This window comes from Canis lupus, chromosome 6, assembly GCF_048164855.1.
Source record: "Canis lupus baileyi chromosome 6, mCanLup2.hap1, whole genome shotgun sequence".
NCBI classification, from domain to species: Eukaryota; Metazoa; Chordata; class Mammalia; order Carnivora; family Canidae; genus Canis; species Canis lupus.
The window spans coordinates 36,764,665-36,784,134 of NC_132843.1; the positions used below are offsets into that span (position 1 = coordinate 36,764,665).

General features: G+C 45.0%; 1 protein-coding gene and 1 long non-coding RNA gene across 2 annotated transcripts in view; one reads left to right on the forward strand and one right to left on the reverse strand.

The window, feature by feature from the left end:
• Positions 1-19,470, reverse strand: part of LOXHD1 (lipoxygenase homology PLAT domains 1) — a 167,089-nt gene that overhangs the window by 115,190 nt on the left and 32,429 nt on the right. The window contains exons 5-6 of the mRNA XM_072829473.1: positions 13,725-13,823; positions 7,399-7,547 (exon numbers count right to left, since the gene is read on the reverse strand). Of these exons, the coding sequence (XP_072685574.1) occupies positions 7,399-7,547; positions 13,725-13,823 (248 nt within the window). The remainder of the gene's footprint in view (positions 1-7,398; positions 7,548-13,724; positions 13,824-19,470) is intronic.
• Positions 1,540-14,025, forward strand: LOC140635225 (uncharacterized). The gene is made up of 3 exons (XR_012032587.1): positions 1,540-1,680; positions 5,952-6,129; positions 13,748-14,025. It is a non-coding gene; the product is annotated as an uncharacterized lncRNA (long non-coding RNA).

Here is a 19,470-nt window from a genome sequence, read left to right on the forward strand (position 1 = left end):
GGGGAGTCAATGACAAAGGTCTGAGGCCTAATCTCCCTTATTCTGACTCTCACAGAGTTGGAAAAGCAAAGTGAAGAAAGATAGGACATAATTTAACCAATAAGCTGTCAAATCTACTAATAAACCTAAATGCACAGATTCACCATCTCTGTCTTTAAATATTCACAGACTAATGTGCCAGCCATTACTTCGAGAGCCCTAGAGTGCCTGCCTTACAGCGCATGGTGTCATCACCAATAAAGTTTATGGAACTTCTTGACCTGACAAGTTTAGCTCACCTGAAAAAGAGAATGTGTACCACTCTACACCTCTACAGGACAAAACCAGCTGAATCACAAAGGAAAGAGATCATATTTGAACAGACTTTTTGAATAACCACCAAGACTCTAAAACCTAGATTTTCCAAAAACACTAAATAGAAAGAAAGGCCGACAGAGAAGATAAAAGCTTAAGTGCTGGTACCAAAGGTAGAAGAGTCTGTGAACAGCTCTAAAAAATTTCCAGACACATATTAAAATATGGGAACAATTATCTATGAAAACTCTAGGCCACAAGATCTACAAGATGAGGCTGGAGGGGGCTAGTTCCTGGAGACGAGGGAGATAGAAACACCCTTGCCCATGACTGATGAAAGAAGCACACACCTGGAGACTGTGTGTGCATGTGACACATAGACAGACAGACCAAAGCAATGACCAAATAAAAATGAAGAGTTAGTACCCCCTGAAGGAATATCCTTCTTTGGAAGACAAGCCCGTACCTTCTCAGAGGTGACAGGAAGCGCAGAGGTCATGAGCCCCAAGGGCGGGGAGATGGATGGCAGCCCGAGAGGCCTGGCCACTACAAGTTACTGTCTTCAGCAGTGACAAGGGCACGGCAGAGCCATAAGGCAAGACCAGCAGATGGGAAAAGCCGAGAAGGTTACACTATGGTGAAGGAGACGAGGAAAAGGTAGAGCTGCCAAGTGGGGGTCGTCTGTCCCCTGTTCTCTACCATGGTTCACAGACACACCCAAATGATCCACGGCCTCAGGGCTTGCCTTTCGGGCCCCCTCCCCCACAGCATAAGCACACCCACGTGAGCACATGGAGTGGGGCCTGGGGTCAGTAGGTTTTAGATGGTGCAGCGTGTCAGCCGCGATCCCTAGCAGGTCTCCTTGCTCTGTATTGGAGTAACGTCCCCCAGTTTCATAGAACCTGATTGGAAAGAGGCCTGCTCTGTGCAAAGTGAATTCTCTCCTCCTGATGCAGAGCAACGTGAGGAGGATGAGGTCCCCTCCCTCCAGGCCACGTGCTCAGGAGCCCAAGGTGCACGCAGGCTGAGAGGCCCACAGAAGGTACCCGCTGTGTACCGGCCACGGGGCGGACAGTGCAGAAACCGAGCCTCTGCTTTAAAGATGCACGTATGTTATCCGGGAAACATGGCCCGTGAGCCGTGAGAAGCCATCGCCACATTCCAAGCAGCACGGTTGAACTGTGGCTTCCTTTCAACGTTCTAAGGTCATAGGGCAAAGCCCAGGTAAGTTCTGGTGCAGGAGAATGAAAGGAGGAGGAAGACTTTGGGGAGCTTACGAACCCGCTCTAAAACACACCTCAGCATGCAGGAGTTAGCAGGGAAGACCTGGGCTCAAGGCAGAGTGAGAGAATGTTCTATGGGGGAAACCAAGGCCCCCAACAGAAGGTGAGATCTCCTCCCTGTCATGAGGCTATCCTTCCCCGCACCCTCCAAGTCTCAGCATCACACTAAAAAAAAAACTAGGTCACATGATATAAATAACTGTAGATGGCAACATTTGAACGGTGACACCCTGACGTTCTTTCTTTCCTCCACTGAGCCTACCCGTATACCCACTCCCTCAGGCCCACCTCAGACCAGAGCCAAGAAAGACCTCTGATGGCTCATGATGATTAGGGCCTGCAGAGGTCCCACCCCCACCTACCCCCCTAATATTATTTCCTGCTGCTTGAACCTGTGCTCTGGCCAAGAGCTATTCGATAGGTCTGCCCCACCACCCAGTTCCTCCTCCCTGCCCCTCCTGGCAAAACCCTACCTGTCTTCATGGCCCAACTCCAGTGGACCCCTGATGCCCACTGAGTCACGGCTCGCCCCCACAGCCTCTGTTCATACCTTATTCAAGACGTTCATCTCCGCCTGCTTTGCATTAAAGTCATGGTAATTCTGATTCCCCGTGTCCAAACCAGAAAATGTGGTTTGATCAACACTACTCTACTTGTGGGACTCCCAAGACAGCACGTTTGTTCACTGAAAGCTGGGCTTTCCCTGAAAGTCTGGGATAGAAGGCTACAAGTAAGGATGATGGTTTGAGGGACCTGTCTTAATCTTTTAAGGAACAGAACAACACTTATTATAACAGCCGCAGTCAGTAGCCGCAGAAATGCTGTTGACTATTGAGTTTGAACCGGTAACAGAAGGACACACTGGCTTCTTGAATCCCTAAAATCAACTCCATGAGTCTCTATCACCGCTTCCCACCAGAGCCAGTTGTTCAGGCTGCGCTTTTACTCCTGACAGCAGGCAGCAGGCAATCTTCTCATGTGGACTAACACGTGGCATAGTGGAGGGAATCCAGACTGAGAGTCCAGAGGACCAGAGGTAAGGACCAGGCCTGCCACTGAAGAGCTGCAGGCCCATGGGCCAGTCTCTTTTCAGCAGCAGATGGACCACAGACAAGGACCACTGGTGCGTGACGCTCCATCTTTCGACACTTGCTCTTCTAAAGTGGTCTTTGAATGGAACTGGCCATTTGAGTTGATCAAAATTGTGGACTAACCAGATGTGGGGGCCCAAGCCATGGGTAGAGGCAAGAGCTGGGGGAGAGGAGGATGCCAGCCCCTCCCCCCGCAGCAACTCCAGGAGAGGGTGAGGCAGTGGGGGAAAGGGGTCACCCCAAGGCCCATCTGGCTGGGCTGAGAAGAACACGTGGGCAGCCTACTAGAAGGGAGACCCCACCTATGAAGGCGTTAATTAGGTTGGATTTTAGATTTCTCCCACCAAGCCGTTATACACAAATGCCAAAGGAATGGATGTCATATAAAGTCCAAGGCAACTAGCCTGGTGACTTCAAGAACCAGGAGCACTTACCACGTAAGTGTCAAATATGGAAACATGGCCAGTTCAGTAGCCCCATTTAATTGGTGTCCCTGGGGAGCTGAAGGCCAGCAGATCAGTTGGAGCAAACTGTGGAGGGGCAGCCCGAGGTCCGAGGCAGGGGAGGCAGGACGCTCAAGCTGGCTGTCCACAGCAGAGTCACAGAATGCTTTTGCCCCAGCCTCTTGCTTCCAGCCTGCACCCACGCCTGCCTGGGAACTAAAGCCCCCCCTGCTCAATCCTCCCTCCCTTAAGAGAATATCTAGTAATTCCAGGCACACTGACCTACAAAGTGCTTGAGTTCATTTTATGTCTTATCCCCAGGAGGCATTTTGGTTTGGTGTTAAGTTTTAGGAATAGGCTCCTAGGAGTTTTACAGAAGGCAATGAGTCTTTGAGAGGGACACCTGCCTTGGCAGGGGGAGGGGGAGGGCAAGTGGGGCCCTGAACTTGCCCCTGCACACAATACAGCCATGAAGAGAACAGTCAATCTCACACTGAATGTGGCCTGTTTTGGCCTTCTGGTGCAAAATAGTGTCTGACTTGCAAATAAGAAAAGAGAAAGGAAGGAAGGAAGAAGAGAGAGACGGGGAGGGTGGGAGGCGAGGTGGAAACATCAGTCTGAACAATCAGGAGAGCAGAACTCTGCCGCGGGCCTCACACAGCGTCCAGTATGAGGATTCAGGAACGTGGGCATGCCTAGTGGGATATAAGAGTGGGTCTTTATGAAATAGGGCTAAAGATCTCTAGAGATAGTAGGGGCTGCACCGAAAAGACAAAAGATGATATTAAAAGGGAACTAGATCAGAGAAGGAAAGGTATCAAGGAAATCAAGAGCAGCAACGCCTGGGAATTTATCCTAAGAAGTAATCCTAGATGTGCATAAAGATAGGCTACAAGAACAGGTGTCACTGCACTGTTTATAGGATCAGTAATGCTGAGGAAAAGAATGCTCAACAGAAGATTGGTTTAATAAGTCATGGTCTATCTGTGCACTGAAATACTAGTGCACTCATTAAAAAATTACATTGTAAAACCTTCGTGTCATTCTATTTAAACAACACAGGGAGGTGCGCATGTTCTATTTCGAAGTGGAAATGAAGCAGCTTATAAAACACTGTGTTTACGATGATCTGCAGGATGCTGATCTTTTAAAAAAAGATATATGTATATTAATTCATAGAAAAATAGCTGGAGAATACTCACCAAGATATGAATACGGCTTATCTCTGGGTGGTGAAATCACGGTGATTTAGGTTTATCTCATTTTTTGTTTGTTTGTTTGTTTATTTGTATTTGCTCACTTTTTACAATGAATATCTGTTACTTTTACTAAGAAGGAAAAAAGCCACAGAAACATTCAGAATTAAAATGCACGTTGACAGGAGAAAGAAATGGACCCGAGAGTATGGAAGAGCCGATCGATCGATTGATGATGGGGTGGGGGAATGTGAGGCGTTCTCACCAAATGCAAAGCAGAGAAGGGAAGGAGCCAAAAGGAGGCTGAGAGCTTTGCAAAATGGAGAATGGAGATCCTATATAAATGGCTCATTTGTGCTCCCCATAAAGAGGCCAGAACAAATGCCATCCAAGCAAGAATCCGGTATACAATAGGAGACCTCTTTTCTAAGCTATAAATAAATAAAATAAAATATAAATAAATAAACATCCTTTGCTCAAAGTAAAGACTGATCATGGCCCCGAGAAATGAAAAACAAAAGCAAACAGAAGGAAGGTAGGAAGAAAGGAAGGAAGGAAGGAAGGAAGGAAGGAAGGAAGGAAGGAAGGAAGGAAGGAAGGAAGGAAAGATGGGAGTATAAATGAACTAACCTAGCCCCCCTCTTTTAGACTTTTTATTATAAATTTGAAGGCAAAAAAAATGCCATAAGCATCTCAGCTGGAAAACAAACAAACAAAAAAAGAACAAAATAAAACAGATTATCCTGAAAGAAACAAAAATCCTCTTGGCTTTAATATCAAATTTCAGAAGGCAGAGGAAGGAGATTCACAACATCTTAAATGGAAAAAAAAAAAAAGGAAAAAAAAAATGTTCTCCGTCTGCCAAGCTGCCATTTCCTTTGAGTGTGAAGACGACAAAGAGGCCTGCCCAGGCCCACAAACCTATGTCCTTCGGGAAGTGTCTGAGGAGCACACGTCAGCTGAGTGTGGGCCCACGTGACCAAGAAGGGACCTGCAACACCTTGGCAAGGCCCCACCAGGCCTGGGAGGCACCCTGCAGCTCATGCACTAACCCTAGGTCTTCATCCCCACTGGCTTCCTTCCCAGAACGGAGCAACAAGGTTTAGCACCACCACCCCCGCACTCCCCCCCCCCCCCCCCGCCCCGCCCGGGGCTGAGGTCGGTCAGGACTCCTGCCCCTTTTCTTCTCCAATCCAAGGAGCATTTTGCCCCCTGGAACCCCATTCGGCACCAGGCTGGCTGCTCGCAGAGCCAGGCAAGCCCCCCTCCTTTCCAAAGGAATCTTGGCCACTCCTCACTTCACCAATTCATGCCCTGTCCCAGGCCAAGGGCTGGGGAGGGGCCCTCTAGGACAGTCCAGGCTAATTATGGAGAGGCATGTGCAGACACACGAGGGTGCTCACTCAGCTCTCTCCGGAGCTCCTCCTTCTTAGCCCATTTCTACTACAAAGGTTGGAAAGCCAGCCTTTTCCCACTTTCTGCTGTAGCTAGGGTGGCCACACGACTCATTTCTAGCCAATGAAATGTAGGCAGAGGCCCAAGGAGGGCATTGTGTCTCTCAAAATAAAGTAAGGCTTGCCAGGAAAAAAAAAAAAAGTGGTTTTTCCCCTTTGGTCTTCCCTTCTCTTCCTGCCTGGAATACAGACAAGATGGCGAGTGGTTCAGCAGCCACCGTATGACCATGAGGCAACAAGGGGGAGGATGAAAGCCACAGGGCCCAGGATGGTAACTCAGCAAGAGAGAAGGTATCCTAAAATCAGCTGCACTGGCCCTGAACTGACCACATCTGGATTTTGTATGAGAGGTGAAAACTAAGCTCCAGGTATGTAACACTGCATGTCCATTGTCAGATAATCGCAAACACTGCTGATGTAAGAGGTAATGAAGGTAAGCAGTAACAAAACCTGACCTCTCAGGCAGCCTGATTCTCCGTAGTCAAGTTGTTATAAATCTGGGAGAGGGGGCTCTGTTTTAAGCAATAAGATCTTTTTCAAAATATTTTTCAAAAATGTATTCTATGATAAGCCTTCTCTGTCATTGTGTCCTGAGCTGAAACAGACTGATAGCCTCATGAAAGGAAATACAGGTGAAGGGCTGGTAGCCCATTTCCTAACTGACCTCAGACTTCTGTGGAGTTTGAATCTTCTTTTGGCTTTTTATATCTTCTCCGAGTCCCCATTATGGTTCTCAATGCACCGACCTAAGACAATGACTCTTTCCCTATCTAATCTTCTGCTCTAAGGTTTAAAATTGCAGGCAAGAGTTTGCTAGAAGGGATTGTAATGACCACTCGGCTATGAGAGAGAGTGAGGGATCTCGCCTTTAAAATCAGGGCCAGGCAAGACAGAGCCAGGGCCACAAGTTCTCCTCACAAACTCTGAGCCAGATTATGTGTTGGCTTCTCAGAAGCCTTTTTGTTTCCTTCCTGATTCCTACCTTTATCCTGGGTAGGTAACACTACAAGGCCCCTAAATGCAGGAGCTTCAAGGCAAGAGCCCAAGATGCAGCACAGAAAAGCTTCTGATTGGGGTCCAAGGAATGCCCTAAGCCAGCAGGGTTCCATGCATTCATGGGAGGGAGAGGTTCTGGTGGGCCGGAGTCAGGGTAGAGGATGATCAGGCCCTGGCTATGTTTAAAAAACATTTTTTTAAGACTTTATTTATTTATTTGAGAAAGAGTGAGCACAAGCAGGGAGAGCAGCAGGTAGAGGGAGAGGGAGAAGCAGGCTTCCCGCTGAGCAAAGTGCCCGATGGGGGACTCAATCCCAGGACCCTAGGGATGTGGGATTCGATCCCAAGACCCCGGGATCATGACCTAAGCTGAAGGCAGACACCTAACCAACTGAGCCACCCAGACACCACCTCCTACCCCCAGCTACGTTTAGATGAGAGCCCTGGGCTTTCTGGGAAGGTGGTAACGTGCATGGGGTCTGGGAGGCTATGAGTCAGGCAGCATGGTTGGCCAACAGGTGTAGGTAGAAGAGCGGAGGCAGACAGCCCAAGAGAAGGAGGTTAGGGCTGAAATGTGGCCTCTGAGAAGCAGAACTCCCCGTCCCGGGCCACAGGGACCAGAGTCGGGCAGTTGGACCTACCTTGGACAGGAACCAACCTGCAGACCCGCCCTTGTTGTTGTGGCCAATGTTGATCTTCATCAGCTGCCCCAGATCTGGAGCATCCAGTGTGAACTTGTCCTCAGCTCCCCTCTCAAAGTTGTCCTTTTCATTTTCCAGCCTCCGCTCCCCTGTGTGCACACACAGGCAAGAAACTTAGAAAGGAGACCAGAGGAGGAGAAAGAACCCACTGTCTAAAGCTTACTGGTCTGCTCAAGGGAGGGTGGTCTCCAAAGTCAACAGAGTGGGAGGTGGGCAGCAGGGGGTGGGGGTGGGGTTCTTTCTCTATTTCCACTCCATTTTGCTGTGAACCTAAAACTACTCTAACAATAATGTTAATTTTTTTCTGTTTTTAAAGTCAACAAGGATGGGATACCTGGGTGGCTCAGTGGTTCAGCACCTGCCTTTGGCTCAGGGCACGATCCTGGAGTCCCTGGATCGAGTCCCATATCAGGCTCCCTGCATGGAGCCTGCTTCTCCCTCTGCCTATGTCTCTGCCTCTCTCTGGGTGTCTCTCATGAATAAATAAATAAAATCTTAAAAAAAAAATAAAGTCAACAAGGATAGCTTTATCCTGAGATCTCTGGGCTCTGTAAAGCCCTCCAAACTTGCCCTGCATGTGGCTTGTGCCCAGGTCCCCAGGTCCCATAACTGGGCTCTGCTTTCTGCCTTGGTCTGGAGTTCCCATCCTGCCAACCCCATGTGCACCCCCCAAATCCTTGGAACTGAGGTCTTGCCACTTGTCCTGAACTGGGAGCACATCACCATGGGAAGTGGTCCAGGGCTATGTGGGGACCCTGACAGCCAACAGACCTCCTTACACCTGCTTCATTTTCTGGAAAACAATGATGACAGCTACCAGCAGACACACGAGTTCCACAGAGATTTTTTTTTCTTTTCTTTTGTCACCACGATCCAAGAGGGGATATTATTAATTCTGTCTTGTGGATGAAGAAACAGGCTTAGAGAAGCCAGATAACATGCCAGAGGTCACACGGGTGATAAACACGTCACTAGGATCCATTCTAGCCTGTTCTTTCTACTTTGCAATTTTCCATTATTATGTTCCCAAGCTTATAGGTCATATTAACACTTACAGCCCCACCTAAGCACCAGCCTCATGCTGATGCCATCAACTGGACTTCTCTTCTAAAATTTAATTCTTTATAACTTTCTACATTTTAAACCGCAACAACTCAAACTTACAGAAAGTAGTTTGAGGCATCTATACACCCACCACCAGATTTCAGAGGCAGAACAGATGCTAACACTCTGCCTAATAGGCTCAGACCTTTCCTCTCTTTCAAAGAAGAGACACCAGGTCTAAAGGCTCACCGGCCACTCTGCCTCCACTACTCCCTCCCCCAAATAAACACCCACCCACAAGCGATCTGCATCTTCTCCGAATTTTTGGTCGCACGTGGACGTATCCACAAAGAAAATGTACTATTCTTGCATGTTTTGGAATTTGCATAAATAACATCCCAGTGCCCAGGTGTCTCAGCGGGGTTGCTAACAGCACCACCCCACAGGGCCCGCTGTGAGGATGAACTGACTCGGTACCCACCAAGCACTGGTGGCAGCGCTTGCCCAGGGCAGGTGTTGTGTCCGTGATGGAGGCTGTTGCTCTCGCTCCCATCACCACACGCCCTGTGCAACTGACTTTCCTTTTAGTTAATTCTCTGCTCTTCAGATCACCCTGTTGATGCTAGTAACTCGAGTTCGTTCATGCAACTGCTGTGTAATAGTCATCAAACAAAGACAACACTCTCATGTTTCTACTGATAGACATTGAGGTTTCTGCTGTTGTGAACAGTGCATAGACTCCCTCACACCTGCCTGCTGTGGCATGTCTGTGACAACCGCTCTGAGTTGTCACTGGGTTGTGGGTGTGCTCACCTTCAGTGTGTCAGGTATTGTATGCTGCCCTCCACCAGGGTTGCTCTACATCGATTACCACCACCAGCAGCGTCGGACGGGTCTCACTCCCCACATCATTATTAACACATGTAGTTTAAAATCTTTATTTCAATATGCAGACAATGGTATCTCATTGTGATCTTAATTTATATTCTCTCATTTGGAGAGATTAAACATATATACTGTTCATATATATATATATATATATATATATATATATATATGTGTGTGTGTGTGTATGGGGGGGGGAGAGATCCACCCATATACATTGGCCATGTACACCTTGCTCTTCTGTAGTTTTTTCTGTTCATATACTTCATTATGTTTTTTTTTTAATCATTTCTCCTCTATGGTGTCTTTTATCACACAGACATTTTTCTTGTCTTAATGGACTTCATCAGTAGTTTCCTCTGTTGTTCGTGCTTTCCATGAATTTTTCAGGAGACTCTATCTTAAATTGAAATTCAAAAGGCACTCTTTTAAAGTTTCTTCTAAAAATTTCACAATGTTGCTTTTTCACATTTAAGTCTTAAGCCCATCTGGAAGTTATTTTCGTGAATGGTGAAAGGTAAAAAGATCTAATTTTATCTTTCTTCATATGGTAAGACAATTGTCTGCACACCGATGATTGAATATGTCATCCTTTCTTTCTGATTTAGAACGCTGCCTCTGTGTGTGTTTTTAGGCTCTATTCTGTTTTACTGAGTTATTTGTTTCTTCTTCTATCAATACATCACACTGTTTTAGTTTAGAGATCTGTGGTGTCTTAATATCTGGCAGAGTAAATACCCTCACTTATTAATATCATTTTCATTATTCAAAACAGTGTTCGCAATAGTTAGCCTTTATGGATGGGAATTTTATTAGCAGCTTAAGCAGTGGGATACCGCCTTTTGGAAATGTGACTGAAATTGCATTGCATTTATAAGATAATCTGGGGAAAAATTGGCTTCTTAATGTATCTGAGACTTTTCATAACATATTTCTCCCATTCAAATATTCTTATATATCCTCAAATAAATATTTATATTCTTTCCAGAAAGCTCTTCTGTCAGAATTTTACTTAGGCATCTTATAACTGCTACTATGAATTGTGTGTCTTTAAATTAAATGTTTGTTTGTTGTTTTTATTAAGATTTGTATATTAATCTTGTATCCAGCACCTTCAATAAATTTTCTCTCCCATTGATTCTAATGATTTGTAAATCCTGCTGGATTTTATAGATGATTACAATTTTTTATGACAATTAAAGTTTGTTTCTAAGTGGGGTGAGAGGTTGGAGTTTCTTCTAATTATATTGACTAAGATCAAAGAATGTGTGTCTATCTTACTGACTAATTTCAGTTTAAGACTTGCTTTGTGGTTTAGTATGTGGTCATTATGTGCTTGAAAAGAATGTGTATTCTCTACCAATTGGACACAGGAATCTGCATAATTTCAGTAGATCAAGCTTATTAACAATGTAGTTAAAATCTTCTGCACCATACTAAATTTTCATCCATTTTACTTATTAATTATTGAGAGTGCTGTATTGAAATCTTCCACTGTAACTATATATTTGTCAAGTTTCTTCAGGAATTTTGTTAATTTTTGTTTCACATATTTTGGGAATATGTTGTAAAATGTATGCAAGTTCAGGGTTATTACATCTCCTAGGTTAATTGTTCCTTTTGCCATTGTCTGATATACTTTTATTTCTAACAAAGTGTTTTTTGCCTTAAGGTTTTAATTTGACAGATAATATACTTATACCACCTTCTGTGTCATCAACACGCTCCTAATACACTTCATTCCTTTTTATTTATTCTTAGCCCTTCTGCATCATATGTTTAAGCTGAATTTTATTTCTTTTCATTTAATATGAGAATAACTATTTAACTGATGATTTTAATTTATTTCTATTTATTATGATTATTTATACATTTATTTTATTTTATTATTAGCCATCCTTTTTCTTTGCTTCTCTTTCCTCATTTCCTAACTTCTATTGGATTAATTGAAGCTTTATTCCCTCTACTTGTTTAGAAGTTATACATTTCTTATTTTTTGTGGGGGGAGGTTACTTTTACAGTTTTATTATACATCCTTGACTTATTGAAGTTTAAAGTTCATCAATACTTCTACTCTCTTATCACTGTGGGATGAGCTGTGACCAAGAACCTAATTATGTTTTAACTTTCATTATTTCCTTCCTTCTCAAAGATTATTGTGTTTTAGTATTTTGGGGTCCACTTTTTCTCGTGCCCTGATAATAGTCATTACTAGTATTGTTTACTACAGTCAATGCTTGCATAGCTTTGTTAAATAATTTTTACAGTATTTTTGCTTAATTTCTTTCTTGCTTCACCTTTCTTGTGGATATGATTTCCTTTTTCTTAAAGTATGTTCTTCAGCAGCTGTTGACCTAAATTAAAGTATAGGTCAATGAATGATAAACCCTATTTCTCTTTGTTTGCATGGCAATTCATTAATTTTGCCCTCACTCTGGAATGGTATCCTATCAGGACATAGAATTCTAAGCTGATATATATATATATATATATTTGCTCAGAACATTAAAGCTATTATTCTATGAACTTATGACCTTTTATAGGTAGCTGATAGGAATTTGCTATCTAATTGTTTTTGTAGAAGACAAACAATCTGCCAAATTTGGTGACTTTTAAGATCTTTCTCTGTGCCTCTGGTTTCACCACAATGTATTTAAATGTGGATTTCTTTTTTCTTTATCCTGCTCAGTGATTCCTTCTGTTACTTTAACCTGAAAATTCATATCCTTGCTCAATTTTGAAAAAGTTTCAGCAGTTATCTCTTCAAAATTTTCCTCTTCCCTATTCTAGTCTCTATTTGGAACTCCTGCTCAACATCTATCAGAACTTACTCTGTTCTTCACCACTCATGACCTCTCATTTGTATGTTCTAACTCTTCATGTCTCTGCTCTGAGTATTTTGCCATATTTGTGTTGCAATTCTTAAGTCTCTATTCAGTGGTTTCTACTTATGTTGTTTAACATCAGCAAGGGTTTATATTTAATAACTACCATATTTCTGTTTTCTGTGCTTTTCACGGTGCCTTGTTGTTTTCTTCAATTGTTTTGTTCATGTCTGTAGTCCATTTAAATATACTTAAACTATGGCTTTTCTCAGATTATTATCTGAAATTCTTGAGCATTTAATCTTATTGTCACTAATGTTTAGTCATACTGGATTACGTGTTGAGTACTCCACTTGAGTGTTTTGTAGTTTTGAAAGTGAACTCATCTCCAGTATCTTATCTTTGGGATTCTCATGCAGTCTTGCAAATGCTTCTGCAAGCACCAAAGGTATTACTGGCATGGAACCAATTTTCTGTGCTTGGGAGAAGGGGGTCTCAAATCACACTTGTAATGTAAATCAGACACCAAGCCCACATGAGTGTGAGCAGAAGGCAACAATTTCTCCACAAATGTCTTTAATCTAGAGCCGTTGCAGAGATAAGGTTATTGTACTGATGAACAAATTTTTTCCTGGCCCATTTTTTCACTGAAGATGTTCCTGTGAACCTTCAGGGCTCCTGGCTTTATGTGTAGTTCTAGTTTTGCCTATCTTGCTTCATACAGGACAGAATCTTATTTTCTGACCCCAAATGAGCATGAAAATCTATCCTGTAGATTGTTGAACATGAAAGCTCCCTCCTTCCAAGAGCTCCAGCACCGATTTATAGCTAATACCTTGGTTTTTAGTTCCCTCTTCATTTCTGGCACCTGGAGATTTCTCATTTTCCTTAACATCAGCAATGCATTTTGAATTCTTTAATATACTGCAGCCAAAATTCTCATTTCAGTAGCTTTTCTAACTCCTATGTTATTACATTAACTTGGAAGAAGCACGAGAGAAGCATGTGTCTCAGTTCTACTGGCCTGAATGTCCTCCCAACACCAGGAACCATGTTTGTGTCCTCAGTTCTTGCTTCACCTATGAAGACAAATCTAATTATCTATCCTCTGCCCCCATTCTACTCTGCACCAAACCACTGCTCTGAATTAGGCCATCCCCAGCCACATTCAAAATATAACTCAAGATGGCCATGGAGCTTAAGGAGATAAAGAAAGCGAGAATGAGGTCCTTGGTGATGTAAAGCTTGGGTCTATTCATAGTCTAGGATGAAGAACAATTTTAAATAGACCCCAAACCCAAGAATATCTTTTTCTGAAAACACATTACACACATACATTTTACAAGATGGGCACCTTGCTGTCCAGGGAGGGCCATGAAAAACCACACCGTAAGAATTATTGCTCAGCAGAGGAGACTGGAGCTGCCTTCCTCCACCAGGAGTAGGAGGAACAGTCCACCTAAGAAGTAGAACTGGGCATAGCTTGGGAAGAAACGATTTCAAACCCATTACCTGTATCTCCATACTCTCCAAAGATATTGATGAAGACATCGGCATCAGTCCCTGCACCAATGACATCACCAGTGTACACCCTGACTTCGTACTTGTTACCTGGGAATGAGGAGAGAGAAAGCCTCAGCTCATTAGGTTCCTGAAAAGAGAAGAACAAAGGTCCCAAGGTAGCTACCACACCATGTATACTTCCCTCCAATAGTGTCACCATTGCTGTCAAGAACACTGTAAGAAACAAGTTGCCTGACATTGATACCAAACGGTCATTGCTAGTATATATGTGTATCAAGTCAATGCACTGCACACCTTAACTTATGCAAAGTTATTTGTCAGTTATATCTCAATAAAGCTGAAAACTAAAGTCATATGGCCATTGCTAAATGGTGTGCGCAACATAAATCAGGTAAAGGGAACTTTTGTTTTCATCTACTAACATGCTGCCTTGGGATGCATGAATCATCCCAATCCAGATGCCACATTGAACCAGACCACCAGATGATCTCCCCTGGATATTGAAATGTTTCCTACTGGGCCCACTGCACATCTACTCTGCCCTCTCCAATCTGTTTTCCACACTTCATCACAGTGTAAAAATTCATCGGGGAAAATACATTCTCCAAATGAAAATCAAATTTATATGTAAATTGTCAGGACCATAACCAATGCAAAGATTAGAGGCACTAACAGTAGCCAGCAAATACATGCTTAGTGGTTACCTCACATAAATATCTGTGTTGCTTCCTGTATCTTCCTCCCATCCGCTGAACAGAAACCCATGCACTGTAACCCCCCCCAAATGCCTCAGCCCTGGCCTTGGCCTTGTGGGGGGATGGGATTCAATGCAAACTTGACAACAGGCTGAGCTCTACCTGGGTCTCCTCAGCTGGAGACTGCCTTAGAGTGGGACAGGGGTTGCTGTGTGGTGCATGAAGGAAGACTCCTCTAGACCTTCTTTGGGTGCTAACAATCCCAAGGGCTCAGGCAATTTTCCCTTTCCTTTTCCCTTCCTTCAATGACTTCTTATTTTTTATGTAGGAGAATTTTGTTTAGATTTCTTATGCCCAATACAGGAAGTTCATAAAAATTAGAGGTGTTTCACTAACTCAGAAAGGTATCTGTACCCCCATGTTTACTGCAGCATTACTTACAACAGCCAAGTCATGGAAAAAACCTAAGTGTCCATCATAGGGAGGACAGATAAAGAAGTTGTGCTTATTCACACACACACAGACACTAGAATATCATTTGGCCACGAAAAAGAAGGGAATCTTGACATTTGCAACAATATGGATGGACCCTGAGGGCATCATGCTACGTAAAATAGGTCAGTTACAGAAACACAAATGCAGCATGATTCCACTGATAGGTGGAATCCAAAAAACAAACAGCAACAACAAACAAAACAAAACAAAAAATCCAAACCCATAGATACAGAGAACAAATTGGTGGTTGCCAGGAGTGGGTTATAGGCGTGTACAAAATGGGTGAAGAGGGTCAAATGGCACAAACTCCCAGTTATAAGATAAGTAAGTCATGACCTATAATGTACGGCATGGCAACTATCATTAATAAAACCGTATTGCATATCTGAAAGTTGTTGAGAGTAGATCTTAAAAGTTCTCATTGCAAGAAAAGAATGTGTAATTGCATGTGGTGACGGATGTTAACTAGACTTTTTTTCTCCTTATATACATGTATCAAATCATTATTTTGTATACCTGAAACTAATATGATGTTGTATGTCAATCATACCTCAACAAAAATAAATTAGAACTGTTTTCATTAAGACCTAGAGTTCCAGGCCCTCTGCCTACCTCCTCCCCAGGGGCTTTCTACTCTGCATTCCTTGGCTCTGCCATGTTGTCTGTGTTAATGATTTCCAAGTTCACCATCTACTGCCTCGCACAGTTTGCTGTTTCCTACAGGTGAGGCTTCCTAGTTCTTCAAGAACTTAAAGGAAGTCTGGGGCAGGATCTCCTTCTCAGGTATAGCCCCTCAAACAGCTCCTAGCACAGTGCTGGGCACGTAACTAGAGTCTTACTAAGTATGTCAGAAAGCAACCTGACTCGAGTTTCCTAAAGCTCAAAGTCCCAGGGAAGCTGCTCAGGGTAAAGGAGTGAGGTGGGGGAGATGAAAAGAAAACTTAACTTCACCGGGCATCTGCCACCTAGAGATGACATGAAGCGGAATGTTGCAGGGCATCCACAGAGGACATCCTCACATATACAAAGCCCTTTGAAGGCTGATCTTTAACCTGCTGAGAACCTGAGCCAGGAAGGAGCAATTGTCTCCTTGAACCTCATGGGGTGAGATCCATCACAAGAGAGGGAGGACCCTCCAGTTCTTGTATCCAACCAAATATCTCCTGGACTCCTACCCCATTTTCTTCCCCATGAAGACCCCTCTGAGATGGGAGACAGAACCAGGATCTTCAGAAGAGGCCAGACCCAGGCAACTCCCTAAATCTGTGGTTTGAAATTTGGGCCATATTCAGGCTTCCTGGGGAGCTTGCCCACCAGGTGGGTTTCCAGGCCCCACCCCCTCTGAAGATCCTGAGACATGGGGCTGTGAGGGACCAGGAGGGCCCTGGCCAGTCCAGCTGCCCCTATTCCTGATCACCTTCCAAGTTACCGAGGCCTCTGGCTGCGGGCTGTTCTTTCTTCCTCTGAGAACCATTCATTTTCGTTCACATCCTTTCTCAGCTCAGTGACAAAATGCCCAGGGTCCCCTTGGCTGGTGATTCCAGGGTGGGGTGGGAGCTAGGGGAGGCCCTAAAGGCCACTGCCGAGCATCAGTCCGTCAGAGAGGGCAACAGGACTCCAGACAGAACTGGGCACAGTGCATGAGGAGGGCTGGGGAGCACCTGAGGAAGGAGCAGCAGACATTCTGCATCATTCCAGAAGGCAGAATTGGACTTAGCATTTGAATCATAAAGAAGGATATTTTAGCTCACCAAAAGAAACGTTTTCTAGTAGCTAGGGCTATCCAACAAAGGCCTGGGATGCCCTTGGGGAAGTGAGTTTCCCTTCCTTCGAGACATCTAAGCAGTCACTTGTGACAAGTACATTGGTGGAAAGCCATGCGTCAGGGAGAAATCTGTAGAGAAAATGTTAGAGGTGAGAGAAAGTGAGAACACTAAGGGTTCTTTTCAGTCTGCAATTCCATGACATCTGACCAGGAAAGGCAGCCTACAGACTAGAGAGGGAAGCCAAGAGATGGAGGGGGCCTCTCAGAGGACAGGGGAGGTGCTAGAGGCCGGTGCAGGCAAGCCTGGGGAGCCGGAGCTCACACAGGACTTTAGAGACACACAGCATCTCCATCCCAGGAAAGTCCAGAGCGGCAGGCATCAGGGCTGAAATGAAGCAATGTAGGAGACAAAGGTGGATGGAGCTTCCTGAACTTTCCAGCTGAGGTGGACCAGGGGCTCAAGCCCAGAGGTCAGAAAGTTAAGTGAACAGAAAGCAGGAGAAAGTCAGTTCTGGAATAAGGCTGGACTGTTCTCTAACCTCTGCAGAACTCTATGGCAACGTGGAGACCTGGGTCCCCATGTGGTTGGCTGTGAGGAGCAGGACCCCCCCGTGTGCCAGATGACCTCCCATCACACTGAACAGGGGCCGAGAGCAGCAGCAGGGTGAGCAGGCACACCTCACAAAACTGCTCTTTATTTTTTTTTTAAGATTTTATTTATTTACTCATAAGACACACACACACACACACACACACACACACACACAGAGAGGCAGAGACACAGGCAGAGGGAAAGGAAGGCTCCCTGTGGGGAGCCTGGTGCAGTACTCGATCCCAGGACCCTGGGATCATGACCTGGGCCGAAGGCAGACCCTCAACCACTGAGCCACCCAGGCGCCCCACAAAACTGCTCTTTAAAAGGCCCCAAAGATGTACAACGAAGCTTATTACATTACTGTTCTCCCTGCTTTTCTTCCACATTTCCTCTTCAAGTAGAACCCCATCCTATCTGATCTGTGGTTTTTCCAAGCAAGGCCTAGGGCCCAGCGCCAACCCTAAATTGTGATTAAGTGCATATATTGTTGAAAGAGCAAGACGGGATAAAAGCAGGGCTCCATTCTCTCACGGCTGGCAGACTGTCAGCACAGTGCATCAAGCCTTCCTCCCAAGTGGCCATGAGAGCCCCCCAGGTCCCCCATGACCAGAATTTTAATGAGCACACACATGCAATTCTGGTCACAAATGGGTTTTTACATGTTGAATTCACCCCTCAGATCCAGTGATCCATGTGAGAGCAAACTCCCCACATGTGAAATGTGGCTGCCCTCCTGGTAAACGGAACTGGCCAGAGGGAAAGCTCCAAGGTCAGGAAAAATCCCTGCCCCAGAGGCCAGCGGGAAACAGGGCAGGAGAAAGCAGAGGAGAGCAAAGAGTTGGAAGAGGATGGCCAGGGCTGGCCCACCTTCTAGGGCAAGTGATACTAAATGGTCACCCAGTCCTAGCAGCTCACAAAGCCCCTGCATGTCCTTAATGTCATCTGAACCATACCATGGCCACTTGATACAGGCTGGACAGATACTGTTGACATTCTCATTTACAGATGGGGAAACAGAGGTGAGGTGCAGGGGCAAGGCAGCTCGCCCGGGGACACACAGCTGCTAAATGATGCAAGAAGGGGCTCAAAGCCAGGTCTCTTGTCTCTGAAGCCAGAGCTCTTTCTAGAATGCGTCGTAGCCTCTCATTCTCTATGCCGGGGGAGGCATATTTTTTCTGCACAGTGCCAGATAGTAAGTATTTTAGGCCTCGCAGGCCACCAGGTCTCTATTGCTAGGATTCTGCTCTGGGCTCATGAAAGCAGCCGTGCAACAGGGTCATTCCCTTCCTCCTACCCACAGAGTAGACCTGCAGTGGGTGCCTGGGACCCTGGAGAGTACTGAATCCTGTAGAAACTTGTTTTTTTTCCTATACAGACACACTGTGATGCAGTTTAACTTGTACACTGGGCATAGTAAGAGATTACCAATAATAACTAACCACGATTAACTGTAAGAATATGTTGTAATAAAAGTGGTGTGAACGTGGTCTCCCTCTCTCAAAATTCCTTCCCTGGCTGAACTCACCCCTCTGAAGATGATGGGAGATGACAAATGCCTGCGCCATGACCACGTGAAGAGAATGACGCAGGCTCTGGGACGCAGCCTTAAGCTACTCTTCACCTCTTGACTATTGGTCAGAAAGAGAATCCCCTGCTCTGGAGGTGGCCTGACCTCCTGAAACTGGAACCTTGGACAATGAGCCGCAGATAAGGGGACGCAGAGGCTCACAGCCCGCTATGGAAAACTGCGTAAGCAAATGGGAATGCCCTTGTCAACTTTATTTATGGCCACAGACCTTTGAACTTCATAAAACCTTCCTGTGTAGTCAAATATTATCCTTGTTTGATTTCTTTCCCATCTTTATTTTTTTATTTATTTTTTCTTTCCCATCTTTAAAAAGTATAAGATTCTTATACTTTGTTAGCTCCAGGTCCTCACAAAACTACTCCTCAGGGGCCAAAGCCTGTATGTGGTTGGCCACCTGCTGCCTCATGCTGTCTTGTGCTTTCAATCAAGGGACTGCAGGCAACTGTCTGCTCTGTGGCCTGGAATAGGAGTGGAGCTAATTGTTGCAGGGGTGGCCAGCTGCTGGTCACAGGGTGATCACAGCACACTCCAATCACTAGGTAAGCAGCTCAAGGACTCTGAGGATTGGGAAACTAGTGCCCTTTATCCATCGAGCT